This window comes from Amblyomma americanum, chromosome 9 (genome assembly GCF_052857255.1).
Source record: "Amblyomma americanum isolate KBUSLIRL-KWMA chromosome 9, ASM5285725v1, whole genome shotgun sequence".
In the NCBI taxonomy this organism is placed as follows: domain Eukaryota; kingdom Metazoa; phylum Arthropoda; class Arachnida; order Ixodida; family Ixodidae; genus Amblyomma; species Amblyomma americanum.
Genome location: NC_135505.1, coordinates 98,450,744 through 98,477,282, shown reverse-complemented (window position 1 = coordinate 98,477,282; position 26,539 = coordinate 98,450,744). Strand labels below are relative to the sequence as shown.

Here is a 26,539-nt window from a genome sequence, read left to right as displayed (position 1 = left end):
TCAGATTGTAACGTGATGAATTTAATCGCAACACGAATACATTTTACCAACTGATTACCGCAGTCGCACGAACTGCCTTCGGAAGTGAACTATTCCTAATCATAGCACCGAACGACGCTGTCAGCGGGTCGAATGCTGTAGGTGAGCTCTCAACACACCGCACAGAGAGACGAGAGAAGCGTCTTTGAAAACAGGTTACAGGTTTTACGCCTTCAGACATGGTGATTGTCCTCCGCCCGCTTTGACGCTGAATATTTATGCTTGTAATTTATGAACGACAGAGCACAGTCTAATTCCTAGCTTAAAATATTGGTAATTTCTGTAATTTATGAACAACGTAGTTCCGGTAGCTTCAATTATAAAATATTGGATTCAATACTTATGAAATAAAAAATATAGGCCGCGCGGAATGTTGGCTCATCGACCTGCGGCGAGGAACCCGTGATCGTTCCGTGCGGAAAGCACCAACGAACGCCCTGCCACAAGCCTCGCTCCAGTCCTGGTCTTGATCTTGAAGGACCCCAACGACGACACCAGTGCCCAGTACCAGACATCAATGAAACGCAAGTTCTTCGTTTCGCGACGGGCGTCCTGTCTTCGTACTGGTCTTAGTACGGGATCTGGTTCTGGTAGTACTGGATCATGTCGTACGTCCTCGTCCTGATGTTGAGGTACGAGTCATTGATGATCTTGATCATGAAGGCCGCGGCCTCCCGCTCCGTGGCGGTGGGCGCGAACCTGAGCCTCAGGAGTCGCACCGTCTGTCCGCGGAAGCAGGGCAGTCCGGTGTCCAGCATCAGCGAGACAAGTGTGACCACGTCCTCCCGGTAGGGCCGCACGGCCAGGAAGCAGCGCACGCAGAGCTCGGTGAACCACTTGAACGGCTCGGCCTCCTGCTTGCCACCCATGATCATGACCATTTCTTCGGTGAGCTTGATGTCCGGCTCGAAGCCGATGTTGCCGCCGGGCGAGCTCTCGAAGAGGAAGCCGAAGTCGATGTGGATGATGTGGCCATCGTCATCCAGCAGGAGGTTGCCGTTGTGGCGATCTTTCACCTGGTGGCAAAGGAATAAACAGACCTTATGCGATGCAGGTAGGTTGGATGTTTAAATACGATTAGGCCGTAAGTTGGGCCGGTGTTACAAAGGATGAATTCACGGCAGGGACCTGAACCGCAAGCTTCCCTCCGATTCCAGGATACATATAACTGGCTCTTTCAGCACAGCGGTGGACTTCGCGGTATAAAGTTTCGACCGTTTGGGGTCTTTCAAAGTGACCTGATATTGCAGAAAACAAGAGTGTTTTGACATTTCAGCTTCATCTAAATGCGAAATGTGGATCGCCGTGCTTAATTGTGTATACGTCACGCGAAAACTAGAAGTGCCCATCACTGTAAAGTTCACTTTGTCATCACAGTTGGGTCATAACATTAGAAAGGTCATTTGCTGCAGTGACGTGCGTAAACGGAGCTCGCTATTGCACTTGTAACCATATTTGCCAAATTTCAGAAGTAAATTTGTAGGTATGGCATGCGTAGGCTGGTAGCGATCGCTGGTTTCCATTTCATGGAAAAAATGTTTCTTGGTTTGTGCCTGGAGCCTCGTCACTCGACTAAGAACAAAATAGCGTGCTGTGTGCACTGATGTAAGCTCCAATACAGCTTGAATGGCCGGGGGACAAAGAAAAAAAAAGACTGTATACTCACCTGCAGCAAGAACATGGCGACGCTGTAGGCGGCCATGCTCTTTACAAAGTTGCTGCGTGCCTCCTGAAAGGCGCGTGTGGTCTCGTCCCCGTACTTCTGCAGGAAGTACTCGTACATGCCGATGTCCGTCTGGCGGCCCAGCTGGTCCCGTGACGTGGTGTCCGGCACGCACTCGATGACGCCGCAGCCGGGAGAGGTGGCCACCACGCGGTACGGGAACAGGTACACTTCGATGCCGGCGATGGAGAAGACGTTCTTGAAGAGCGAGATGACCTGCAGCGCCAACATGTCCTGCCGCACGTCGTCGCCTACCTGCATGAGAATAAAGCGAAAAGCAGGGCCTGGAACCTTGTGATATCATGCGGTAAACGTGTAGTGAAGAACGAGCTTGGAAAAGGCGAACTTTTTATTCACTAAGGAACTTTCTGTGCAGCTGGATCCTACCTGCATTGAGCTGCCATGCTGTTGAAGGATGAGAAATAGCAATAACATAGGCTTCAAGTAGCGAATATTCTAGAGCAACGAGGTCTCCACTATTACAAAAAATATGTTGGAATGCAGTATACCATGAGAGCAAGAGAACAGAAATTAAAACAGTAGAAAGAATGCGAAACTTCTACAAAAGCCTATTTGTTGCCGACTGCGAAGCTGCACCTAGAGTTACCTACGAGTACACACAAAATAAGGCGTATCTTCAAAATCTACAAATTTATCCTCTTTTTCAGTTCAAAGTTATAATCATTGACTCAAAACTACCTTTTTAGTGTGACAGGCGCTGCGAAGACTCATTATTGCTAGCTGTATAAAGCGTAGAGATCTACAGTGGGCGTTAAAGATGTATAGCGCACTCTGCAAACAGGGCAACACTAAAGCGTCATACAAAGTAAGTTCTAAGAGCAATGCGTCCGCAAAGAAAGAGCCACAAAACCCAAGCTGCTGCCTCATTTTGAATTCTACTGACTTTGTGACACAGGTCGCTGTTTCCACGACAAATGCTGGTTGCAGTGAGGAGAAAATGCCTAGAAACTACGGTACACCCCCCCCCCCCCCCCCCCCACACACACACAAAAAAGCAAACAAATTGTGATCTGTATGCAACCAGCTTATCTCAGCGCAGGCAGAAATGCAGGAATGCGAGAACGAGCTGATGTCTTCACATCAGAAATATATTGTCGCCGCATTTCTGTCGTAGTGCATTAAATGAATCTTGTTGTGGCCATTAGTGCGAACGCCTACGCAATGAAGGCATCCTGTAGAGAAGGCAGGCTGCATGCATGCTTGTAACCATGCTCACTTAATTTCGATGATACGTACTGATTGAGAACATCGAATTTCACTCATATGCGCGGAACAGTGGTGAAATTGGTTTAGATCGTCCCAGCTGACTTTATCTGCAGGTTCTAAACTGTCTCGGAAGTTTCAAGTCTCACTTTCACTAAAGCATAGCCGAATGCCACTGAGTGCTTAAACCGACCTTTGAGCATTGTGCATAGTGTTCCTTTCGAAACCGGCACGTCAGTGCAAGATTTTATGTTGTGCTGACGATCTGGAAATTTTCATGCGAAGTCTCAACTTAGCAAAGAAGAGGCAACAACCCCCGACCTTGAAGATGGCAGCCTGCCAGTGCTCCTTGCGAAGATCGGAGGAGCTGAAGTATCCGGCGTCGCGCAGGTCCTTGTAGCCGGCTGTTGCGATCTCTTGCACCTTCTCGATGCCCACGGTGCGCACCTTGAACTTTGCTCGAAAGGGCGCCTTGGCCGCGCTTTGCATGGGAGCCCCGGACGCGTAGTCGATGTCCACGATGACGGCCTCGGGGCTGGAGGGCAGGTATGAGCCCTGCTCCACCTTGATCTTGGACAGCTCGCAGAGGCACGCCCGCTTCCGCTCCGGGCCCTGCACGAGTGAATGAATTATTGAATATACATGACTTCCGCCGTAAACTGCCAGGGATTCCTTGTACACAAACTCGTGAAGAAGGAGATCAAATGCATACTGTCTGGCAAGCTCATAAACAAGCTCTGGTGGTGCTAATCACTTATGATTTCCGTGCTCCAATAGAACTCGTTACGTCATAAATGAGCAGGACAGGCTACCACCTCTTTGAAGTAAATTTGATGTCGACGCACGCATTTCACCTGCGAATGTGTTTCAAGAATAGTAATTCACCTCTGGTTATTTCAGAGGAACACAAAGAGTGATATGACAGGACGGGTGCTAGCTGACCTGCCATGTATGTATGGTAGTCTGAAATAAGAAGCGCTGAATTACTATTCTAAAAATAATGCATCACTGACTGGCCCCGCAAGGTCTTTGATTAGGCGTGCTTGGCAAATAAAAACTGAAAGAATAAAAAATAAGAACCCGATTTTTGGTGACAGTGGTCCCTTTGTTACGTAGAACACGGTAACCTATCATTACAGAGAACTTCAAACTTTCCTAAGTGTCTCTTCAATAGTCGCTTTACAGTGACAATACGTTCTAGTGACGTTACCATATGAAGCAATATCAAAATTGGCCATTGGTGCCAACCCGCAGCTTTAATTGTTAACGGTCAGTAGTTCGCAAACAGCTAGCGCTCCAACAAAACACTTCCTTGGCCATCCCCAACGAATTTGAATGGTGTGTGTCGAGAAACTTATATGGTCAGTATTAGACGATGCAATGTATATTAAGGAACTCGTAAGCTTTCACCTACTGTGTAGTTAGCTATGTTCTGCAGATAGGAAAAAATCTTAAAATTGTTGTGTTAATACGGAAACTCCGTAGCTGTTGCTCATTGCTACATGCACTAGAAGTCATGCAAGGCTGCGGAACCTCGTTAATGCCAAAGAACGCATGACAAACCTGAATACTTGACAAGCCAGAATGAGTGTTGCGATACGTGTAAACTAAAATGGTGTACACCAGACGTACGGGATCATTTCCCAGCCACCCACCTTGGGGAAGTGTCGCAGCACTCCCGAAATGGCGGTGATCTTTGTGAAGAAGTCAAACTCGGACTCGTAGAATAGCTTCTCCTTGCCCGTCAGGTTGCCGACCATGGTGTCAATCATCGAGTTGAACACCTCGAACAGGTCGGCATCCTTCTCCTGGCCGTCCTCATCCCGGAACATGTTGGTGCGCATGTTCCAGATGAACTGGTGCGTCAGCAGCTGGCTGATGTTGGCCGACGTGATGATGAAGTTCCGGATGTACCCCATGGTGTCGTAGCGCACGGCTTGCGCCAGCTGCGGGATGTAAAACATGAGCACGTCCGGGGGACACGAGGACAGCACCCTGATGGCGTACTGGGCGGTGATGGGATGCGGCGAGTAGAGGCGAGAGAAGAAGGCCAGCACTTTGACGGGGGAGACGGGGGCCCAGGCTTGCAGGTAGGACAGGTCCGGGTTGTCCTCGAGCACGAAGTCCGGTGTGATCATGTACTGGAGGGCCTCTGGCATGTGGCACACGAGATCAGGGTTGGCCTGCACCAGTCTGATGACCTCGGCGCGCAAGGCGTCGGACGATCTGGAAAAATAGTTTTTGAGAGTTGATTCGGATTGATAGAAAATACGAGACAGGGTGAAGCATACCAAGGCAGCGAATAGACGAACACGACAGGAGACGGGCTGATCGCGATGGAATTTTCTTTCAATTCACACACCCTTTAGTATAACTAGCACTCAGGAACTCGACTTACAGCTGTGCTTTCACTGACCTTAGCCAGGGAGGTGTAGCGTGTTTTCCAAAATCTTCACTTGTGCCTTTGTGTTCTTGTTTTCGGGTACGTTCCTGATGGTAGTCTATTCAGCAAGTGTCCTGAACGTATTTTTATTATTCTGCCCGTTAACTTTTTTTGCGACTGCGTACGTGAGGAAAATAGCGCTTACCAAAGAGACTACGTACTACGACTAGAACACGTACATCGCTTGAGCCGTTTGGTCACAGATATTCCACTAGTCACATTGCCCAGCTAAGCCTTATGATACCCAGTAGTGAGTTCTTCTGACTGTCAGAATCCTAATGTGTAAAACATCGTGTTCTGCAAAAATTACAAAACACATTGCCACAAAGCTTCGTAATGTTCATTTGTTCTTGCTCAATGCCGCCAGTACACGTCTTTATCACCTTGATTGCGACACAAAATGCAACCTGATTTATCACGATTGATCGCCGCCAGGCGGAGCCGATTTTGCGTCGTTCATGATTGCTGTGGCTACTTTGCGTGCCTTATCCCGAAATTTCTTTGTCACCTTTAAATTGAGCCCAGCCGAGAGCTGGCGGCGTTCTGATTGACGACCTCCGAGCACGCGCCTCTTGCTTATGCCGCCGCCGAGTCAACGAGTTTTTTGTGGGCACGAGTCAGCGCAATAGAGTTGCTTCAGAAAATCCTTTTCGCTGTCTTGCGGACTGCCGTCACCACTACGTGACAATATTAGGTTAGAGAAATAGGCAATCAGAAACGTCATTCTTTGTCAACAGTAGGCAGGCTGCGTGGTTTGTTTTTCACTCGCAAAGTGTTTCTCTTATACTGCCTTGAAGATCGAAAGGTCTCGAAAGATGAGCAAAGGTTCTCTTTACCTTAAACAGATTTAGAGCTTTGAGATCAGCATAAGTGTTTCATTATACGACTGAGATGCAAGCCATGAAGCCTGTTTAGTTTTGGCAAAGACTGCAAAGACAAAGAGCGCATGCTGTAAAACCTCGGCTCCCACAGACACATTCAATCAGTCGAGCTGTTATCACATGAGAGCAGATAGAAAAAGTTGTGTTTAAGCGACGTTAATCGGTTTTTTTTGTGCTATCACAGGCTCAATATAAGTTCAGATACCTCCAACCGTTTTAAACTCAAGTATTCCTGTCTATATTGACTATGGTCGCATATTCATTCTTTTGATGATTTATATTCAAGAAGGTGGTTGGTTTTCCAGATAGCTCACCGGAAACGGCATGGCAGGTAGACAGCCAAGACCGGCGAAAGATTCCAGGCGCACTGGGCCATTTCGATCCAGCCCCTCTCCGTAATATGCTGGCTCCTCCACGCGCTGATGATCTCTTCCCCGGGCACAACCTTGTCGGCCAGAGATAGTGGATTGTACCATGTTATCAGGAATTCGATCTCCACGGAGAGCAGCGCCAGTATCAGCGATCGCTTGCGCAGGTACTCCCTGGCGTACGCAGAGTCTGTCACCAGCGGGGTCTCACGCATCTCCCTTGAAGTTGTCGTCGTGCTCTGCCTCGTGGTCGTAGAGGTCTCTGTCGACTGCCGGCTATAACCCTGCTGCTGCCAGCCCGCTGGTGTCGTCGGGTACGACTCCCCTTGTGTGACCCCGCTTTCGAGTGCCGAGCTTCCGGCCGAGGATCCCTGGCTGCGATTGGCCAGCTGGTTGCCCACGATGTCCCTGCCGAAGCTGGTGCGACGTAGGAATTTCTTGTCGTTGTGCATGGCCATCCAAAACTTTACCATCATGAGGATGTTCTCTCGCAGTTTGCCTCCCCGCTCGGTCGGGTACAACTGCGGGCCGCAGAAGTAGTCTAGGCTGGCAGAGTAGACGCGCTCCCGCAGGATACTCCGGATCATCTGGCTACTCAGAGAATCTGCGTCGCTCTGTAGAAGAGACATAGCGCTGCTCAGTAGGTTGAATCTGGTTCGACGACAGCTATGTGGCGGCAGCTGAACTTCGGCTCGCCGATATTGGGGGAGAACGAGCGGTAGATGAGGTTGGTGAAGATCTCGATCTCGGCCTGGCTGCTGAACTGGCAGACTCGATCTTCTCGACGATGAAGTTGACCCAGACCTCGTGAGGGCCGATGTAAGGCGCCTTCGGCTTGAGGTCGCTTTTCTCGCCTACGGCGCACGGGTCTGTCTGCACGGGGTCCTTGGAGAAGATTCCCAGCTCGCGCTCGACGGTGGCGAGCCACGCGCTAGACATCTCGTGGAGGAAGCGCAGCTCCTCTTCCGGTTTGGCGGCAAGAAACCACTGCCAGCAGTAGATGGCGTTCCTGGTGGGCTCCTCCGAGAAATACTCGACGGGCGACCAGCACAGCGCTCGCAGCAGTTTCCGGTCGAGGCTCTTCATACTGACCAGGAGAGCGCAGATTCGAAAGATGCACCGTTTGTGGAGCTTTTTGTTGCAGGTCTTCCAGCTAGTGTGAAGCTGGTTAAGAAGCTTGGCCGCGAGCTCCTTCCTAGTGTACTCCGTGTTCTTCGAGCTCATGAGCAAGCCCGCGACTTCGCCCGAGTACCGACATCGAATCTCCATGGAACAGACGAATTCGGAGTAGTCTTTTTTGACACAGGCTGGCCATCGCTCCAGCAGCGACGTCGACTGCGGCGAGGAGGTGGCATTCAGGCCGGCAAACAACATGATGCTCTCAATGGCTAATCCGACGCCTGTGTGCTGAGTCAGGGCTTCGACTAGTTCAGAGTTCGTGACCATGTACTCTTGGAGGTGGGAGCGGGTGGCTATGGGCGCCCACTTCACGGCTTCTTGTACGATGCCTTGGCAGTGGGCGGCCAAGTCGCGAACGATGGTTTCCCGGCCTTCCATGGTGTCGGTCAGGGTGACCGAGTACTGGGTGAATGGCACGATCACCTCTTGGCCGGTCTCGTTCGGGTCGAGCTCCAGAGAGTAGGCCAGAGCCTGCAGGATGTCAAGCATGGCCCAGAGGACCTGCCCGCCAGAACAGCAATTAAGTGTCCGTTAGTTAGCCTCTGGAATCATTAAACAAACTTTTTGACTAATGCTTTTTTATATATATAACTTTCGTTACCGTGCACAAAGAGTTACTCTCCTAAACATAATGTTAGTCCTCAAGTGGCGCTGGATAAAACATGGGGAGCGTTCTTCACACCAACGATCCTAACACAACACTTTAAGGTATTTAAGAAGGCTGTTGACTATTATTCAGGCCATCGTGTCCGTTAGAACTTACTGATCTGGTCTACAATGACTATCCAACGTTTACCCAGAAAGAAACTAACTTTTAGCGACCAGTAAGCTGAGAGCATATCTTCCATTTGCGCTCAGAACATGTACGATCATATCGATGCAGTTTTTATTTATTTTGCTGTGCTGTACACCCCAAGTAATAAAGTAAGCTTTAAGAACGACGCCGAAAACAGCTGCTTTTTACATTACCCTCAAGCTCTTTTAGCTGCCTAGGTATGCTAACTTAAAGCTGATATTTATTGACAAGAATAAAAACGTTAATTTCCGCGTCTGACCTTGCGGCTCCAAAGCAGGTGCGGGAAGCGGTCAATGAAGTTCGAGATGAACTTGTCGGCGACGCGGCGAATCTGCTTCTCAGGATCGACGAACTTCACCAGGAGAAAGACAAAAGCATCCTCTAGTTCGGCTTCGCGGTCCTCGTGCTTGGGCTTATCGGTCATGACGTCCAGGAACATATCAAACACCTTATCGGCCACCGCAGACATGCAGACAAACATGCCTCCTTTGTCCTTCTGTATCAGCGGGAACTCCAGGTACTGCATCATAGTTTGGTATGGCGTCTTCGTCGTCACTGAATTCTGGATCCTCAGCGCTTCCAAGTCGTTCACCGACAAGAGGTAGGTGGCTTGTTGGAAGTTCATCTTGTACAGTATGGTACTGATCTCAGTACCTCCCTTGAGCTCCTTGAGAAGCTGAAACTTGACGTCGTTGAGGTCAACAATGGCCGCTGCTTCGTGGCGGACTGGGTTGTTGAACTGTAGGATCGGCCTCAGGTGTTCCTTACAGACCAGGATCGGTGACTTGAGGGCAATGTCCGCCGTGCCGTAGTACCAGTCAATGGGCCACACTCCCGACAGTACGGTGAAGCCCATGAGAGAGGCGTACAGCCAGAAGTCCCAGAAGAGCTTGTGCAAGCGAGGCTTTGCACCGGCGACTGGGTCCATGCGCTGGACCAAGGCAGAGATGACGGGTATCAGGACGCCCATGTTGGCCGCGCAGCCGGAGTCCTTGAAAGCCAGCTGGTTCTCGCAGTATCGGCACCCGTCGAGGCCAATCTGCACGAACAGCTCGAGGAGCGTGCTGAGCAACTCTAGCTGCTCGTCGGCTCCCTCAATCGCGGAGGCCACTTTGACGAGGACTTTGATTACGGGCAAAGCAACGTGCTTGTAGCCGGGGAATCTGAGAAGAAGCGCGTATAACAATGTTACTTGTCATGCTCATGATTAGAGGAAATGATAAGCAAACAGACTGGTAGTTTGAATTCAGGCCTGTAGAAATCAGAGCGACAGCAAATGGGAACTTGCGTTGCTGAGGGAACAGTGCAATTTTCGTCTGCAGTGTCGAAAGCTTCCGGTGGTGTTCGTGAGGTTCGGGACAAGGGAGACTGTTTTGAGCGATGGGCGACGCATGTGTTGGGAACTGCAGTGTCGAAAGCTTCCGGTGGTGTTCGTGAGGTTCGGGACAAGGGAGACTGTTTTGAGCGATGGGCGACGCATGTGTTGGGAACTTTGTCGTGGATCTGCGGCCGACCTTTTTTCGACATGTGCTTCGGCTGGGGGCCTATTGAAACTGCTGCGTGGCCTACTGAAATGTGCCATCTAAGTTTCTAAAAGGCCATAGGATATGTTTCAGCTATGCCATTAGCAAGGGAGCGCCCAGCACAGGTTTCCGGTGTAAAACTTCCACGGTAAATTGTTGTCAAGAAGTATACTCCTGTGGCTCCATGCAGTTCTTTCACTGAATAACAGCGTTCAGAGACTGGGAACCTGTCCCACGGTTTATTCCAACGTGAACTTTTCAGCACAAAAGGGGGCACAATTTCCTCCTATTTTCACTTGCCACAACTGCCCCAAATTACGAAACACCTTCACAGAAGGGTAAATTGATTTTTGGAGAAAGGAAATGGCGCGGTATCTGTCTCACATATCGGCGGGCACCTGAATCGCGTCGTAAGGGAAGGGATAAAGGAGGGAGTGAAAGAAGAAAGGAAGAGAGGTGTGCCGTAGTGGAGGGCTCCGGAATAATTTCGAACACCTGGGGATCTTTAACGTGCACTGACATCGCACAGCACACGGGCGCCTTAGCGTTTCGCCTCCGTCGAAACGCAGCCGCCGCGGTCGGGTTCGAACCCGTGAACTGGATCAGTAGCCAAGCGGCAAACACACAGAAATGTTGAAAACTAAAAGAAAGCAACATATTTGTTTCACGACGCAGGACTCTTGTTTGTGAAGTGCATGTGAAATGCCATGTATACTCTACCGGCGCTTTGAGGACCTCTGCACCGACTGCGCACGGCGTTCGCGTTATAAACTAGCATAAAAGCAATACTTTACAACAAACACCGCTACTGGCGAGAACAGATCGAAGCACAGCCACTGACGCCTCAGGTAATGCCACGATTACTAACGGGCGCATATAGAATGAAAGGAAACACGTCATCATTATTTATGCAGCAGTTACTCCCTATGCATGATTAAGAAGGATTCCAGTGAACGGTTATGGTTGCATGATGCGATGTGGTGGATGTCGATGGCATACCATAATGAACATCCAAACTACGCCCATCGCCAGACAAAGAACTTTCCCATGCTAATCTTTATAAACGTTCCTAGTAACATTCGCCCGACTGACCCTCTGCCGTCCTCTAAGTTTGCTTTCTTTTGGCATCCACTCCGCTACCCTGAAGGACTTTGGGAGGTCTTTGGCACTAACGAGGGAGGCCTTCGTTCTGCAGTGGGCCTTGAGCTGATGAGTCTTATTTGTGTTCCGAGTGAATTATATCTGGACTACTGATAGCGATGCTAGTTTTTTTTTCTCAATCTTGGGCCGAAGTAAAACGATTTCGTTGTTTTGCGTGAACTGAGTGTTCTCTTCCTTATTGTATGTAGCTGAACATTTCGTGAAGGAGTAACGTTACCCCTTAAATCTCTCAATCTGCCTGCACGCTCACTTGGTGTCGGCATCGGCGAGCTTTGCTTGCACAGAGTTGGACACCAGGGTGACCATGGTGAGCATCTTCACGATCTCGTCGCGCACGGCCCTGTTCCCCTTGGCGACCAGCATGCGGCCCATCTGGTCCACGATGAGCGTGTCCAGCGTCGACGGTGGCTTGCAGAAGCGCTGCTGGAAGAACTGCAGCACTGACTTCTCCGTCCTGGGCGTGCCCCGCAGCGCCACCGCCAGCTTGCCCAGCGCCATTACCGTGTTGATGGCGATCAGGGCGCCCTCTCCACCGCTGATCTCGGCCTGCCAACACCACAACAGGCAGGTTTTCGCGTGTCGCCTAATTGCAACCTGGCCACGAAACAGGCGTCAGAGAGCTCTGTATTAATTTCCACCACTTGAGCGTATTTTTTGTGTTTTTTATTGCGACAGTGTGTTTGAGCGTATCCTCTTGAATCTTGCATTTCCTCGCCATCGTAATCAGCTTCTGTAAGCTCATGCTCAATAGCCGAATGCCGTAGCCACGTCGCAATATCAAATAATTAAGACCAGGAGGTCAGGTTTTTTACCAGGTCATAAAGGACTTCGGTGGAGATCGCGTTTTCCGCGTGTACTGACGTTCCCGGGCAACCATTAGTATCGTCATGCGCCGTGGCCCCTCAGTCACGTTACGGGCGGGTAACAATCATGGGCTATGTAACTCATGTGGGCTACTAGTTTTCATCTCGTTGCCGGACCGACTGAATCTCTTACTCATCATCATAACCTCCGTGGATATACGTGGCCCCCACGGCCCTCTTTCCACGTGACTCCCTTAACCAGCTGAAAAAAAAAGCAGTTCTCACAATCTGTGAACGCCCCTTAATTTTATTTCAGCAAGCGCTATTCCGATTAACGCCACAAGAATAAACAATCAGTAACTAGCGTGAACGGCGCTCAAGTATCCTGCGAATTTGATAGCATTAATGAACCCGATTTTTTCGAACCACTGCAGCGTTTTATTTACTACGTGCCTAGGCAATTTTTAGCATACCTGAAACAGTCTGTTCGATGCGGAAGCCAGGTACGCCTGCACGATCTCGGGGTCTCGTTCGATACCCACTCGAAGAAGGCCGCATAGGCACTCGATGGCTGCATCGCGAACCTGCGCAAGAAACTTTGTTAACATAACTTACTCAAGTCTTGGAGCGAAATTCATCCCGAAGAAGCTTTTTTGGAGGGTCTGCAGCACTTCCTTTTAACGACCTATGGAATCGTACAAATGAATATCGTTATTTGCTTAGCATTACGAATGGACTTGTGTGATCTTTTACACGTTCCTTCTTTCAAGGAGTGACATGCAAAAGAGGGTCTAATGAAAAGATGCCGTGTTGTGAGACTTCTGATCTGCATACCACTTGCAGTTACTGCCACAAGAAGTCAGTTTAGGTCCCTTGCCTTAAACATTTTGGAGCGAAAGGATTGTTCAAAATACTGCAAGCTCTCGGCAACTGTCAGCTGAACTCTCGACTTGTGACGTCACTTACGCAAGCGTTTCGGCCGAGAAGAGAATACAAGAAAGACTGATGCGGGCGATCATTATCCGGTAGCTCTTGCCTTGCCTATAATCCCCTCACTGCAGCCTAAGCGCAGCAGGGTATGGTGCGGAGAGCAGATAAGCAGTGGCATGTTATAAAGAGTAGACACTTCGAGAAAAAAGGGAGATTGCAGATGAATGGAACAAGTCTCCAAGGACTTTTTCATGATTACGACGACCAACGCAAGCAGACATCCACTTGTAAGAGACTTCTATCCGAAGGCACTGACTTGTCTTAGCGCTGCCTGGCAGATGGTCCTAACGGCGGCGTGGTCGCCGCTGGTCAGTTCTTCCATGCACTGGTACAGCTTGAGGAGCACGGGCGCCGGGCCGCTAAGGAAGTCCCGCACCGCCAGGACGCACACGTCAACGATCAGCGGAAACATCTCGCCCAGTGTCCGGATGCCATCCAGGCAGACGATCAGGATCGGAAGGTGACCTAAGCAGCAAGTTTTGTACGCAAGATTTAATCACGACTGCCTTTACTTGTGAGCTCGGGTTGTAAGGTTTGTCCCGCATTGTTCTATGATTCCTCACTGTAAGCAAGCGCAGTAGTAGTCTAGTGTCTTCAGGAAAAAATCATGAATTGTTCGACTTCGCAGTACGAATATGCAATCCATGGCCACTATCGGCACGAATTCACTGTTTACTGTACTTTTCCACCAGAAAACAGAACATGATTTGAGCGTTTTCATCCGTTCTTTCTTGAAAGGTGTCCAGCTTGCAGTCATTTTCAAAGCTTTAAAGCTGACTCATCGCGTGTATTTCAACAACGAAAAGCATTCCTAAATCTTTGACTTGCTTGAACATTTCTTGAAAGCCTGCCGAAGCGTTGTGACGCTTACTGCGGCGGTGTTCCCATAAAAAGAGAAAACTTACGTAAAAAAGTTGTTCATTCACTTTGATATCACAAGACCACACTGAGACAAGAATTCGTGATCTAGAGGACCTTTGCCAGGACGTCGATTTGAAAGGCGACGCAGAGTGCAGTGCAGTACGTGTGCATAGAGCCTAAAATCATGCCAACGCCCTTCCCAGTTGTTCAAAAAATACGAACTCCCTTAAACGCGGTCCCCGATCAAAAAAAGTCATATCGTACAAATGTCGTCACAGAAGAGTGCTGCCCGGACAGTAGTCGTGATGTTTGCATTGTTTCCAATCGAGTCATTGTTTTCTCGGACGTCTGCGTGGTGTACTTTGAACGCTGCCGACTCAGCAAGGCATCAATATCCCTTTAACAGATAAGTAACTCAAATTTATTATCATACAGATCTTTGCAAATAACAATAGTGCATAAAGGGTAAATTAAATTATCGGTACGTAGTTTAACACATTAGTGGAAATATCTATGAAGGAAGCTGTCTACAAAAACCTCATGAGTGTTGGCAAGCAAATTCTTAATATCTATAGGCTTCCACATGATTCGCTCAGTGGATGAGCTTCCACACGAGCGGCTTCTGCAAACCATGCAACCTAATTTCTCTCCAATCGTCAGTGATCAGATTGGTAAATGGAGATACGGGCTGCAAAAGGGAGGCTAGGGGTCGGCCTCCAGCGCCAAAAGCGCACATAACCATTTTGGGCACGCTTAGCCTGAAACTATGTAGCAGGTGGCGCTAGCTACAACCACCCGCAAACCATCGACCAAGTAAGTAATTGGCGCGCACCCAGCGCCAGCTTGAGTCCGTGCGGCGTCATGAGCTTCTCGGCCAGCTTCCCGCAAAGCAGGTCGGCGCCGCTCTCGTCCCCTTCGGACCAGACGAGGATGTCGACGCAGGTGGCCACCGTCTGGACGCTGACGCGGAACCGGTTCACACACATGTGCTGCAGCTCCTTCTGCTCCTGCTCACTTACGTCGTACGCCTTCACCTGCGCCCGTAATGCACGCAGTGCAGAAAAAAAGAAAATTCAGATCCAGATTTCCTTAGCCTACACAAGATATATGAGCAGGCGATAGCCTATCATAGCTCATGTTTTGTAGCAATAGCTCCATTTCGTGCCTTCAGCCGGGGGGGGGGGGAGTGCCGCCACACTTCGGCTGCGCCACCACCGCCACGTGGTCACGTGGTAGATCACGTGACCAGCCACGTGGTCCGGAGCAGCCGCTGCAGTTCAATTGAGCTAGTTCCACTCGGCCAGCTGTAGCTATTGCGTCACTCCAGGTTTAACCAGAGCTGAACTACCACCAATTTTTTTTTTGTTTGGAATATCCCAAGGCCCTTTTGTCCTCATTCCTGTATTTCTTATCCTCCCCGTAGAGCTCAAATAATCACAACACCGCGACTGCGGCAGATGTACTCGTATAAAAAAAAATTAGCTGCGGTTTAACTACTGCTCTACCTGCCGCCGCAGTGGCTGAGTGGTTACGGAGCTCGGCTGCTGGCCCGAAATACGCGGGTTCGATCCCGGCCGCGGCGGTCGAATTTCGATGGAGGCAAAGTTCTAGAGGCCCATGTGCTGTGCGATGTCAGTGCACGTAAAAGAACCCCAGGTGGTCGAAATTTCCGGAGCTTTTCACTACGGCGTCCCTCATAGCCTGAGTCGCTTTGGGACGTTAAACCCCCATAAACCAAACCATAAACCAAGCTACTGCTATACCTGGATAGAGAGCGAAAGCTGTAGTGTATCGGCCAAGTAGACACGGCTTGGCGTCTGTAACGATGAGTGCGTTCCGCACACTGGATATGTATCCGCCGCGGTGGCTCCGTGGTTAAGGCGCTCGTCTACTGAGGAGTACCCGGGCTCGAACCCGTTCGCAGCGCTCGCGCTTCGATGAAGGCGGAACGCAACTGAGGGCACTTAAATATGTTTACGTGGAGGAATGCGAAAGCATGTGTTTTGTGGAAAGGAAACGTTTTTGACGAAAGGAAAGGGCGCAGTAACTCTCAGATGTGGACATTTCGGTGGACACCTCTACCCCGCGAAAGGATGACCTCTGGCTCTGGGAAGGCCAAATTTAGCGACATGCGAAGAACGGCTTTATCTAGCGTAGTGAAGCTTCATAAAGCCTATTGCCTGTACAAGAAAACAAATAATGCGAATAAGTGGCGGAAGTTCTGCAGAATATTTAAACGCGGTGGTTGACACAGCGTTCCGGCTGGCTGTCAAAGGGAAGAGGCATGTCCAATCTGAAGTTGCTGCGAAGAACGTGCGAGGAAGCTATGAACTGGTGAGGCTCTTCGTTGCTCGGGCAGATTCCATAACTTAAGAATACCTGAACGGTAATTCGAATTCAACTTCACATAAAAATCGGCAGAATGCCTGCAGAAGCGTAGGAATGCCATAAAAGGCTGATTTCGGGAAAAGAGGATTGATAAAGCGACATGTGCTATGCCAAGTGTAGTTTGTGCAGCCGGCCAATTTTGAAAATACCGCGCGAGCGTCGACTGCCGGGCGCTGCTGAGCCTGATGATGATGAGAAAGTGCAAGGGCATGCCCATAATTCCTGCTGCTGTACTTAGTGCCGTGTGCTAGGCTGTTGTGATTAGTGCTATGCAGCTCTTGCCCATCGCCCATCGCCAGCTGTTTTCCACTTGCAGCCTCAAAAAGCTTCGGCCAATGTCGCCTTTATCGGCTGCATATAATGCGAATATCTGAAAAGAGCACACTTTTTCGATAAACAGCCTAGCACGCCCAGGAAACCATTTGCAATCGCTACTTTTATAAAGTAATTGCAGAGGAGCCCTGACATCGAAACAATAATTTAGTTAATAGCAACAAATTACTAAACGCTTTCTTGACGCTATCCACAAACGGTGCACTAGCGTCGTGCTTGGAACGTTGAGTGCTCAATCAAATCCATAACCAGAAACTCAATAGAGTACGAAACAAACGCTCTCAGAACTAGGCCATAAAACCTGCTTCGCGGGGGTTTCTCCGCACAAAGCAGAACAGCCGAGTCGACAGCCCTCGTTCCAAAAGGGTTATCTGTGCGCATGTTCGTTCCCTGTTCAAATTTTATCTCTACTGCGCCGGGCAGTCTAATCTCACTCGATGAGCGGTCGGCTGTACGTTGTTTCAAAAGAATTACTAGAGCAGAGTACAAGCATCTTTCATCTTCTTGTGGTTTTCATCTTCTGCCGTTAAATCTCTTCAATAAGGAACACAAACTAACTCCCCGACAAGTTTCCCCACACATAAAGGTTATGGCGTCTAAGAAGTTTCCAGGACCATGGTTTTGCCACTGACCAGTTTCGCATGCATGCCGTGGTTGGCATGGCATTGGTCTGAGCTTCTACTCCTGTACAGTGTCGGTAATTCGCCTTAAATGATGGCAGACGTATGGCCTGAATTGTGCGAGTACATAGAGCGACGGTTTAGTGAAATTTCCTGGTGGTTATGCCCCTCACCTGTATGTCCTTCTGGCCTGCTAGGAAGAGATGCTTGGCCAATTTCTGCAGGTCCTTCGAGAGGCTGTAGAAGAGGGGGGAGCTGACCTTCCACTCCTCCTTCTCGGCCAGCGTGTAGAAGCACAGCAGCTCCTGGAGCAGCGTGATCCACACCAGCTTCAGCACTTCGCCGAAGGAGCGGTACGGGTTGATGACTATCTGGCCGCTCTCGTAGGCGTCCACGGCACATCGGTCCAGGTACTCGATCATTTCGTCCGACAGGATGCGGTCGGCAAATGCCAGGATTACCTTGAACGGGCCCAATGCAAAAAAAAAAAATGATGGTTGATTTGCGTAGTTAATAATAATAATAATAATTGGTTTTTGGGGAAAGGAAATGGCGCAGTATATGTCTCGTATATCGTTGGAGGTCGTGGGTTCGGATTCAACCGGCGGCATGGTTGTTTTTTCTGCTTTCTAATTAATTTTCTTTAAGCGATTTATTGATCTAAGTAATATCCCACTGATAAGCACAACACATAAAAAAAAACATTCCCCTATGCACCTTGGTTTCGGTGACTGTTAGCTCCCTTCATAAGTTTGTCAAACGGGCCCCTCATTTAATTTAACTTATCTGCTAATAGCTTAACGAGGGTCTCGGTTCTGGCAGTCTTGATGCCATAGGTAGCTTAAGAGGGCTCCCGCACAGTTTCCGCCCTAGCCGTTGGATGACGTTCCACGTCACACTCGCGGTATTACAGGACGTGCTACGTCCGCCGCTATGGTCGAGGGTGGCGCTGGTGAACACTCTCAAGGTTCGCTTACACCCAATGAACATAAATTCCCACGAGAGCAGCAGATTGGACAGCCGTCGCCGTAGCTCAGTTGTAAGAGCACCGGACGCGATATTCGGAGGTCGTGGGTTCGGATCCCACCGGCGGCATGGTTGTTTTTTCTGTTTCTTTATAATTAATTTTCTTTAAGCGATTTATTAATCTAAGTACCATAACATCCCACTGATAAGCACAACACATAAAAAAACATTCCCCTATGCACCTTGGTTTCAGTGACTGTTAGCTCCCTTCATAAGTATATATATAGGGTGCCCAGGCTAACTTTAGCCAAGGGTTAGAAGATAAAATATTTGAGGTAGGCCAGGGATACCACTTACATACACCTACCAACCGGCTTGCGCATCATTGGATTTTTTTGTTTTGCAATTAATTAGCAATTAAGATAATTTTTCTAGCGGTGGCTCAGTGGTTAGCGCGCTCGGCTACTGATCCGGAGTTCCCGGGTTCGAACCCGACCGCGGCTGCTGCTTTTTTATGGAGGCAAAACGTTAAGGCGTCCGTGTGCTGTGCGATGTCAGTGCACGTTAAAGATCCCCAGGTGGTCTAAATTATTCCGGAGCCCTCCACTACGGCACCTCTTTCTTCCTTTCTTCTTTCACTCCCTCGTTTATCCCTTCCCTTACGGCGCGGTTCAGGTATCCAACGATATATAAGACAGATACTGCGCCATTGCCTTTCCCCAGAAAACCAATTATTATATTTTTTTCTAAATGCGTAAATATTGACTATAGAGCAAATGTGAATAGCAAAGTTGGTGAGCACCTTCATAGAACCCCATTCTATTTACTTGGGATAAAGAAAGCCTCACGTGTATCTTTTTTCCCAGCTCCAGAAAAAGCCCGCGAAATACAAAAAAAAAATCACGTGACTAGCGCATTCGCGCACCACGATTGTGCTGCTGTCAATCCTGGATTGAGTGAACGAAATCGCCCGCTGGTATGGCGCGACGACCCCATTGCTCCGGCGGGCCGATATGTCGACGGTGGTTGCACCGTCGAGTTTGCAGACTGGCTCGCGCGGGCGTCGCAACCACCGTCCGCGCTAGTCACGTGATTTCTTTTTTGTATTTCGCGGGCTTCGTACGAAGCTCGGCAAAAAGACACACGTGAAGCTTTCTCTTTCGCAAATAAATGAAATGAGGGTTTCTGAAGGATCTCTCGAACTTTGCTATTCACATCTGCTCTATAGTCAATATTTACGCATTTAAAAAAATTATCTTAATTACTACTTAATTAATAGCAATACAAAAAATTGCCTAGATGCGCAAGCCAGCTAGTAGCTGTATGTAAGTGCTTTCCCTGGCCTGCCTCAAATATCTTATTTTTTAACCCTTGGCTAAAGTTAGCCTCGACAACCTGTATACTCCGGCAGGTTGGTCAGGTGAGCAGCCTACCACAAAGCCGGCTTCAGACAAACAGCTAAAGTGCTAGAGTATTAAAACCAAATGTACTGGAAAACTAATGCACTTGCAGGGACTGCGTGATGATGTGTTTAATTGTGGCATAAGCTGCACAAGCAAAAGTTTGACTGCAGCAGTATGCTACAGACGTAAACCAATAACACTACGACGAAGCACTCAGAGTGGCTATCTAAACTATACGAAGTAAACCTCTCCTTAAATGGTTTTGCTAGAATTTTTGCTGCAATACGCTCCGTTTTTACTATGGCAGCCATGCATTGTCGACTTGGGTTAGTGCCGGTATCCACGTGTCACAAACGCTTCAATACAGCACGCACCTGAATCCTGTTCGCCGAGAACTTGACGTGGCTCTTGCGCACGATGTCATGGCGCTCACTGATGATCCGCATTTGGCTAAAGCTGGAGCCGAACGTCCTGAACAGGAATGAGGATGCCTTGAACGCGATGGGCGTGGTGATGTTCTCGTAGGGCCTCAGGGCCTCCCTGCGTTCTCGGGCAGAGCCGCGGTACGCCCTGGGCATCCAATAGTCGACCATGGCGCGGCGCGACACCAGGATCGGGTTGTACAGTTCGGCCTGCTTCTTCCGCTTGAGATAATTCTCGGCGCCCATCTCCTCCTCCATGAAGTCCACCTTATCGGGAGCCGGAAAGATGTGGCAGATGAGGAAGGGTGCCTCGAAGCTGGCGCGGCCCAGCGCGCGGCAGGTGCCGATGATGAGCGGGACCACAGTCTGGCCGACCTGGGGAGGTCGAGAAGCCGCATATCCCCGTCAGACCTAAGTAGTTCGCATAATACGCTTACGGGAGTACCCAAAGATGGAGTAGCGGGATTAACGTCACACCAGGATTAATCTGAGCATTGAGTACGCAGCTACATAGGAAAGCTGCACAACTCATTTTTCCTGAAAAATTTGTTGTGGTCTGTGATTCGAGGCCAAGAACCCCACCTTTCAAGCAGCCGCGTAAGGTTGTCCCATTAGACAAGCGCAGTTTTGCTGCGCAGTGCTGTCCACTGGAACTTCTCTGCTTCGAAGCAGCGCAAACAAGACATGCTACCATACGAGGATGACCCACGACTTTGTGTATCGTGCTCTTTTGTTTTTTAAGCGGGATGGACAAAAATAAACTAGATCAGGAATCCGTGGCGTCAAATGGCACTTTTTGTTCCAGCATTGGAAACAGTCCTAGCTGGTGCTGAATAGAATGTTCAGGTTCATGCCGAAGTAATGTTGACAACACGGAAGAAAGTGTATACGACCGAGTCTATGGGAGCATTGTAAGAATGGTGCCCTGTAGTGAAGTATGCATCAGAAGCGTCAATACATCTTCCACCAGTCAAGCCTCCGAGACTGTAGCTCTGAACGGATGGAGAAGTAGTTGTAGTTTAAACAAAGAAGGCTGAAATTCTCAGAATCAAAGACAACACGCTTAAAAGGACAACTTAAGCCACCGCGGTGGCTCAGTGGTTGTGGTGCTCAGCTGCTGACCCGGAAGACGCGGGTTCGACCACGTCCGCGGCAGTCGCATTTCGATGGAGGAGAAATGCTAAAGGCCCGTGTACTGTGCGTGCGTAAGTGCACGTTCAAAAACCCCCAGGACGTCGAAATTATCCGAACCCCTCCAATACGGTGTTCCTCATTACCTGAGTAGCTTTGGGACGTTAAACATCATACAGTAAAGGAACAACCACAACAGATACTACATTAGAACATGTGGCTCATGACACAATAACCGTTCAAGGCACGACGAGAGCACAAATAAGGACACAAGGACTAAACAAACCGCAACTCATCTATCCTATTGTAACCTGTCCAATCCAATAAAAGCTCATCTAGAAGCTGCAAGGCCGCCTATCCTCAGCACCTACACACATTCAGCCCCGCAGACTACTTAAGAGAAGCCTAAGGCGCGGTACTCACCTTGACGTTGAGCGTGGCCGCAGTACTGGAGGGCTCAGGGCTCGCCGTGCTGGCGGCTTGGGCGCTGGCGCAGATGCGCACCAGGGCTCCGAGGAACTCCGTCTGGCAGTTGCCAATTTCCTCGCTAAACTCCTCGCAGTGGTAGGCCACGTCCGAGAGCACCGTGTGCAGCAGGAAGCAGAAGCGCTCGCGCACTGGGATCCGCTCGTCGGGCTCGTACTTGACCTCCTCGGAGAAGCTGGCCTTGAGGAGGCCGCGCAGCAGCTTCATCAGGTAGGGCACGATGCGCTCGCGGTGCTGGAAGCCGGACTCCATCAGGTACACGCTGAGTGCGATCACGGAGTCCTGGCCCCGCTGGTCGATGCGGAACACGCCGCGGGACATCTCCACGGGGCAGGCGGACATCACCTTGGCCACCTGCGGGCACAGGGGCACGTGTGGTGGCAACAGCAGGGACGTTTATCACCCTTAGCCAAACTTCACGCCTTTTCTTAGAAGCAAGTGTTAACAAGAAAACACACAACCTCCCTACGCCACCTGTATCCACGATTGCATCTAATTCCAGGACCCCTTTGACACTTATTATCGGCCCGACTACGCCCACTGAAAGGCAAAGGTCTCTCCCATGTCTCTCCAAATAACCCTGTCTTTTGCCATCTGCGGCAACCGTATCCCCACAAACTTCGTAATCTCAACTGGCCACCTAACTTTCTGCCGCCCGCTGCTGCAATTCCCTGCTTTTAAAATCCAGTCTGTTACCGCTAAACCATCGGTTACCCTTTGTTCCCATTACATGCCCTGTCCACATGGCTAAAAATATCGGTTTCAAGAGCAACCATTGCCATGGACACATGTCTGAGGCTCACATCGAAAACTATTCTGAACGAAAATAAACGCTAAAGTTCTCAACTACTTGTAACTAAAAGGAGACTGCCGAGAGAATGGTGTCGACCCATTGACAGGCTGTTGCGGTTGATCGTGTTGCACCTGCTACCTTGGCATGGCAGATCGCTAACTTAAACAAGGAGATTGATCGCGGTGTAATCACGAAACATAGTCGCCATTTTCTAAACTGCTTCCTTCAAATGACACTTGTCGTTGCGTTCTTGAGCTGTATACGGCCAATGGGCGTCAATGCCGTTTAATCAACATGAATCCCCCTCGTGGCTGAATTTGTCAGGAATAAATTCCAGTCGATTGATACAGCGCCGTGCACCGGTTTCATGGTCAGCTTTGCTACCTGTAGGTAGAACAACGCGATGGCATCTTGCCTGCAGCTGAAGCACTGCGCACAAAGAGATCAATCTCACTTCCAAGTGCCATGAAGATCAAAAGGCGTCATTTCCACGGCAGGAAACTAGCTGTATGTGTTCGCGGCTGTTGGGTAAAGCTATCATGCGCGAGTTGCGCTTGTGTTGCTTATTCGGCCCTCCTGGCATCGAGCAGACAGCGCAGACAGTGTTTGCTGCAATTGACAGCACGATATATATACACACACGACATACCAGGCAAAGAACTGGCAACGGCATAGCTAGCCCAAGACTAACCCTAATGAAAAGCCTGAGGCTTAACTACGGTTTAGTGAACCCTGGCGTATAGCAGCATGGCAAACTGCCCTGCGGTTAACTTGTTTATCATGGTTAGCACAATGTGTGCGACCTTGAAAGCTTAACTTCTCCAATGTTGAATCCGCCAAACCATGGTCCCGCTTAACCTCATTTACCGTGTCAAAAGACGAAATTATAACTTGAAACAATTTAACGGTACTTGCAACTGGGCTCTGCTAGTGCATCGTGGTATTTGCGTTCCACGACGGTCGCCCACCGTTCTCGAAACCCTCGCCCTCTCACCTTGGGCCAAGGCGTTGGCTGAAGGCGAGCCAGGCAGCGGGACAGTTCCATGAGGCTGTGCCGGAACGCCGCGCGCTCCCGCTCCTGGGCCAGCATGGCGGGGGCTGCCATTGTCGTTTCTCCGGGGGCCTTGGCCGCCACCGGGTCCTGGACAGGACCGTGGAGGGGCGCTCCGCGCGGCCTGTTGTTCTGTGGAAATCGAACGGGGCAGCGAACGTGGCACGCGCTTTCTAAGTTTTCTTCTTTGTCCCCTGCATGTCACGTGGCACTCGTCTTCTCAATTTTCATCGTTGTCCGTTGCCTGGAACGTGGCCCCAGATATTACTGTTGTTGTTTCCTTAGTGGTATGGTGCCTAGAATATCCTGCAAGTATATTCTAGGCACTATATAAGTGGCATGGCGTATACCCACGAAAGGGGACTGAACTCGCCCCAACCCCACTAATCCCTTCCATTTTGTGGCAATAAAGCTGTAACCACCACCACCACGTGAACCGGGTTCAGTGAGGATGGCAGAGAAGAGGATCAACTGGTTGCAAGCTAATGAAAATGCTTAGTGTAATAAAGCACAGATCAATTAAAGGAAATATTTAGGATACAATCTCGTAGAAGTGAATAAAACAAAAACACTGAGAGTGGCCGGCATTGCCACCTGTAGGTCTTCATTCTTGTCCTCTTCCTGGGTGTCGAGCCGCCGCGGTGGCTGAGTGGTTACGGCGCTCGGCTGCCGGCCCGAAAGACGCGGGTTCGATCCCGGCCGCGGCGGTGGAATTTCGATGGAGGCGAAATTCAAGAGGCCAGTGTACTGTGCGATGTCAGTGCACGTTAAAGAACCCCAGGTGGTCGAAATTTCCGGAGCCCTTCACTACGGCGTCTCTCATAGCCTGAGTCGCTTTGGGACGTTAAACCCCCCTAAACCAAACCAATCTTCCTGGGTGTGGCAGCGAACGTCCCACTTAAGTCTTTTTTGTCGACGGCCTGGCTCTCTGCACTATGCTGTACTCTGTACTGTAGTTGGTGTCGTAAAACCTACGCGTAGAATGACCAAGGTTTATTGTAGAATTTTGTCCTACAGACTTTAGTGACCGCCAGGATTGAGAGATGACGCCACATGCACGCTTCCGAAGCGCGAGCGTGTAACGTTGCGATGCCAAAACTACAAAAATGTAGGATAAAGGCCACAGCTTCTAGAAATTCGTCGCTGGTGGTTTTTATAGTGCAGAAGTTAAAGAGACTGGCGTGTTCATGAAAGAAATTTTTATTTACTGCAGTATTAGAGTGAACGAGTTATAATAATCGCTCTATGACCGACACCGATAAAAGTTGTGCACAGATGCTCAAACCCAAACAGGAAATGAAGAGCCAAATTCTAAACCGTTCCATCACTTTCAGTGCAGTGATTGATTTTCTGAATGCAAGCCTTTATTAGAAATAACAAGAGTATTCATCAGAGAGCAGGGTTGGGTACTTAGTCCAGTACTCCACTACCTTTTTCAGCATTCTCGACTGCTTGGATCAACTGAAGCTGTTAGTTAAGGTCAGAGCTGGTCAGCAGGGCAAGCCCACTGCTCTCGAGAAGTGCATATATGTTTTTCTAGATCGTGCTTGCACTCACATTCCCACATAATGCGGTATATACGGCGTGCCACACAAGGAATTTAGATCGTTTTGTCCTTTGTGTTAGCTTTTGCAGAGAGTGATCAGGCAGTAGGCCTCCTGCGCCTCTGGCGGCTTGAACTTTGATCTTGCTTTGGTAAGTATGTGAAACATTGCTGTTTGTGCGGTAATTCCAGGAGTTATATTATATACCTGCATGACTAAAGGTAAACTATCACACGTTTACTGTCTCCATCGTACGTGATACGCTGGGCATTCCATGGTGCAGGGTTAAGAATCTGCGCGTGCGTTCCTCGTCGTCAAATTAGCTTTGGTGCCAATATCAAAGAAAGAAGGATTATGAGTGGAATGAATTTGCGTCGCTAAAGTCTACAGCGTTGCTTGCAATGTGTGTCGTCTTGCTTGATGCTTAGAATTGTCAGTAGAGGTAGATAACGACAAAAATTTCAACTCTAGAAAGTTGTTTACATTGAGAAAATAAATAATCTGAGAGCAAAAGAACACCATGGACATTTTCCCGTTCCCTATGGGCGAACAAGAGACACTGATATCTGCAGATAACTTTAAAATGGCTAATTCGCGAGAAGACCTCAGCAGTAAAATTATTTTTTCTTTTCTCTTAATGAACTTACTGCAATTCTTTCGATGGGCCGTAAATAGAAGAGCCCTCAACATCAGGCAAACCTGAGTTTCAGAGTGCTGAAAAGCTGCACCTAGCTGACAGTGAACAGCCGAATGTGAAATGAATCAGAACATCACTGTAGTAATCGCTATGGGCAGCAGCGTTCAGAACTCCGTGCAGCTTGTCTTGCTACTTCATCGACCATTTACATTCATTACCTCGTGCCCCCATAAAACAAAACACTTGCTGTCTAAAAAGTGCAGTTTTTTTTCTTTGCATTTCCTGGCCGTGCCGCCCCTTGCGTCGTCTACGCTACAATCGCACGCCACTGCTTGCTGGAGAAGACCGGAAGCGAGCGTAAGCATCACCAAAGTAAAGCGCTTCCGTTATGCTCCTGCACGGAAGATTCGCCGCGAAAAGCAACGGTCCGCCATTCCCGTAGAGCAGTTTGCATTGTGGTGGTGGATGCGCGGGATGACACGGTAGGCAATTTACTCAGCGCAGGTGCGTTCGCCACTGTCAAGGAGTGCGGTAGTGGGGGAGGGGGGGGGGGCTGTGGAAGAAAGCGCTGCAGGATGTTACGCGGTAAGCAAGCGATGCGCGCGCGCTCTTTGCATGCAGGGAGAAGGCAGCACGCGAACGGTTAGAGGCAAGCGCGTCTCCACGGCTCACTTGACGACATGCCCGATGCGCGGTGAAACTACGCCTTCTTCCTATGCTGTGACTCTGAGAGCTTTGAGCCGAGACTGCGACCAGCTGCATGTCACGGCGCAT

The 26,539-nt window shown here is 49.5% G+C and overlaps 1 protein-coding gene across 1 annotated transcript; it reads right to left on the bottom strand.

The window, feature by feature from the left end:
• LOC144103842 (phosphatidylinositol 4-kinase alpha-like) lies at positions 1 to 23,725 on the bottom strand. Its single transcript, XM_077636543.1, is given in 16 exon segments — positions 1 to 1,055; positions 1,706 to 2,017; positions 3,308 to 3,598; positions 4,642 to 5,212; positions 6,625 to 7,336; positions 7,339 to 7,443; positions 7,446 to 8,358; positions 8,913 to 9,816; positions 11,588 to 11,883; positions 12,614 to 12,724; positions 13,387 to 13,595; positions 14,824 to 15,025; positions 17,506 to 17,793; positions 20,076 to 20,498; positions 21,678 to 22,094; positions 23,528 to 23,725. Coding segments are annotated over 16 exon segments (6,312 nt in total). The 5' UTR covers positions 23,639 to 23,725; the 3' UTR covers positions 1 to 608.
• Between the last annotated feature and the right edge of the window lie 2,814 nt (positions 23,726 to 26,539).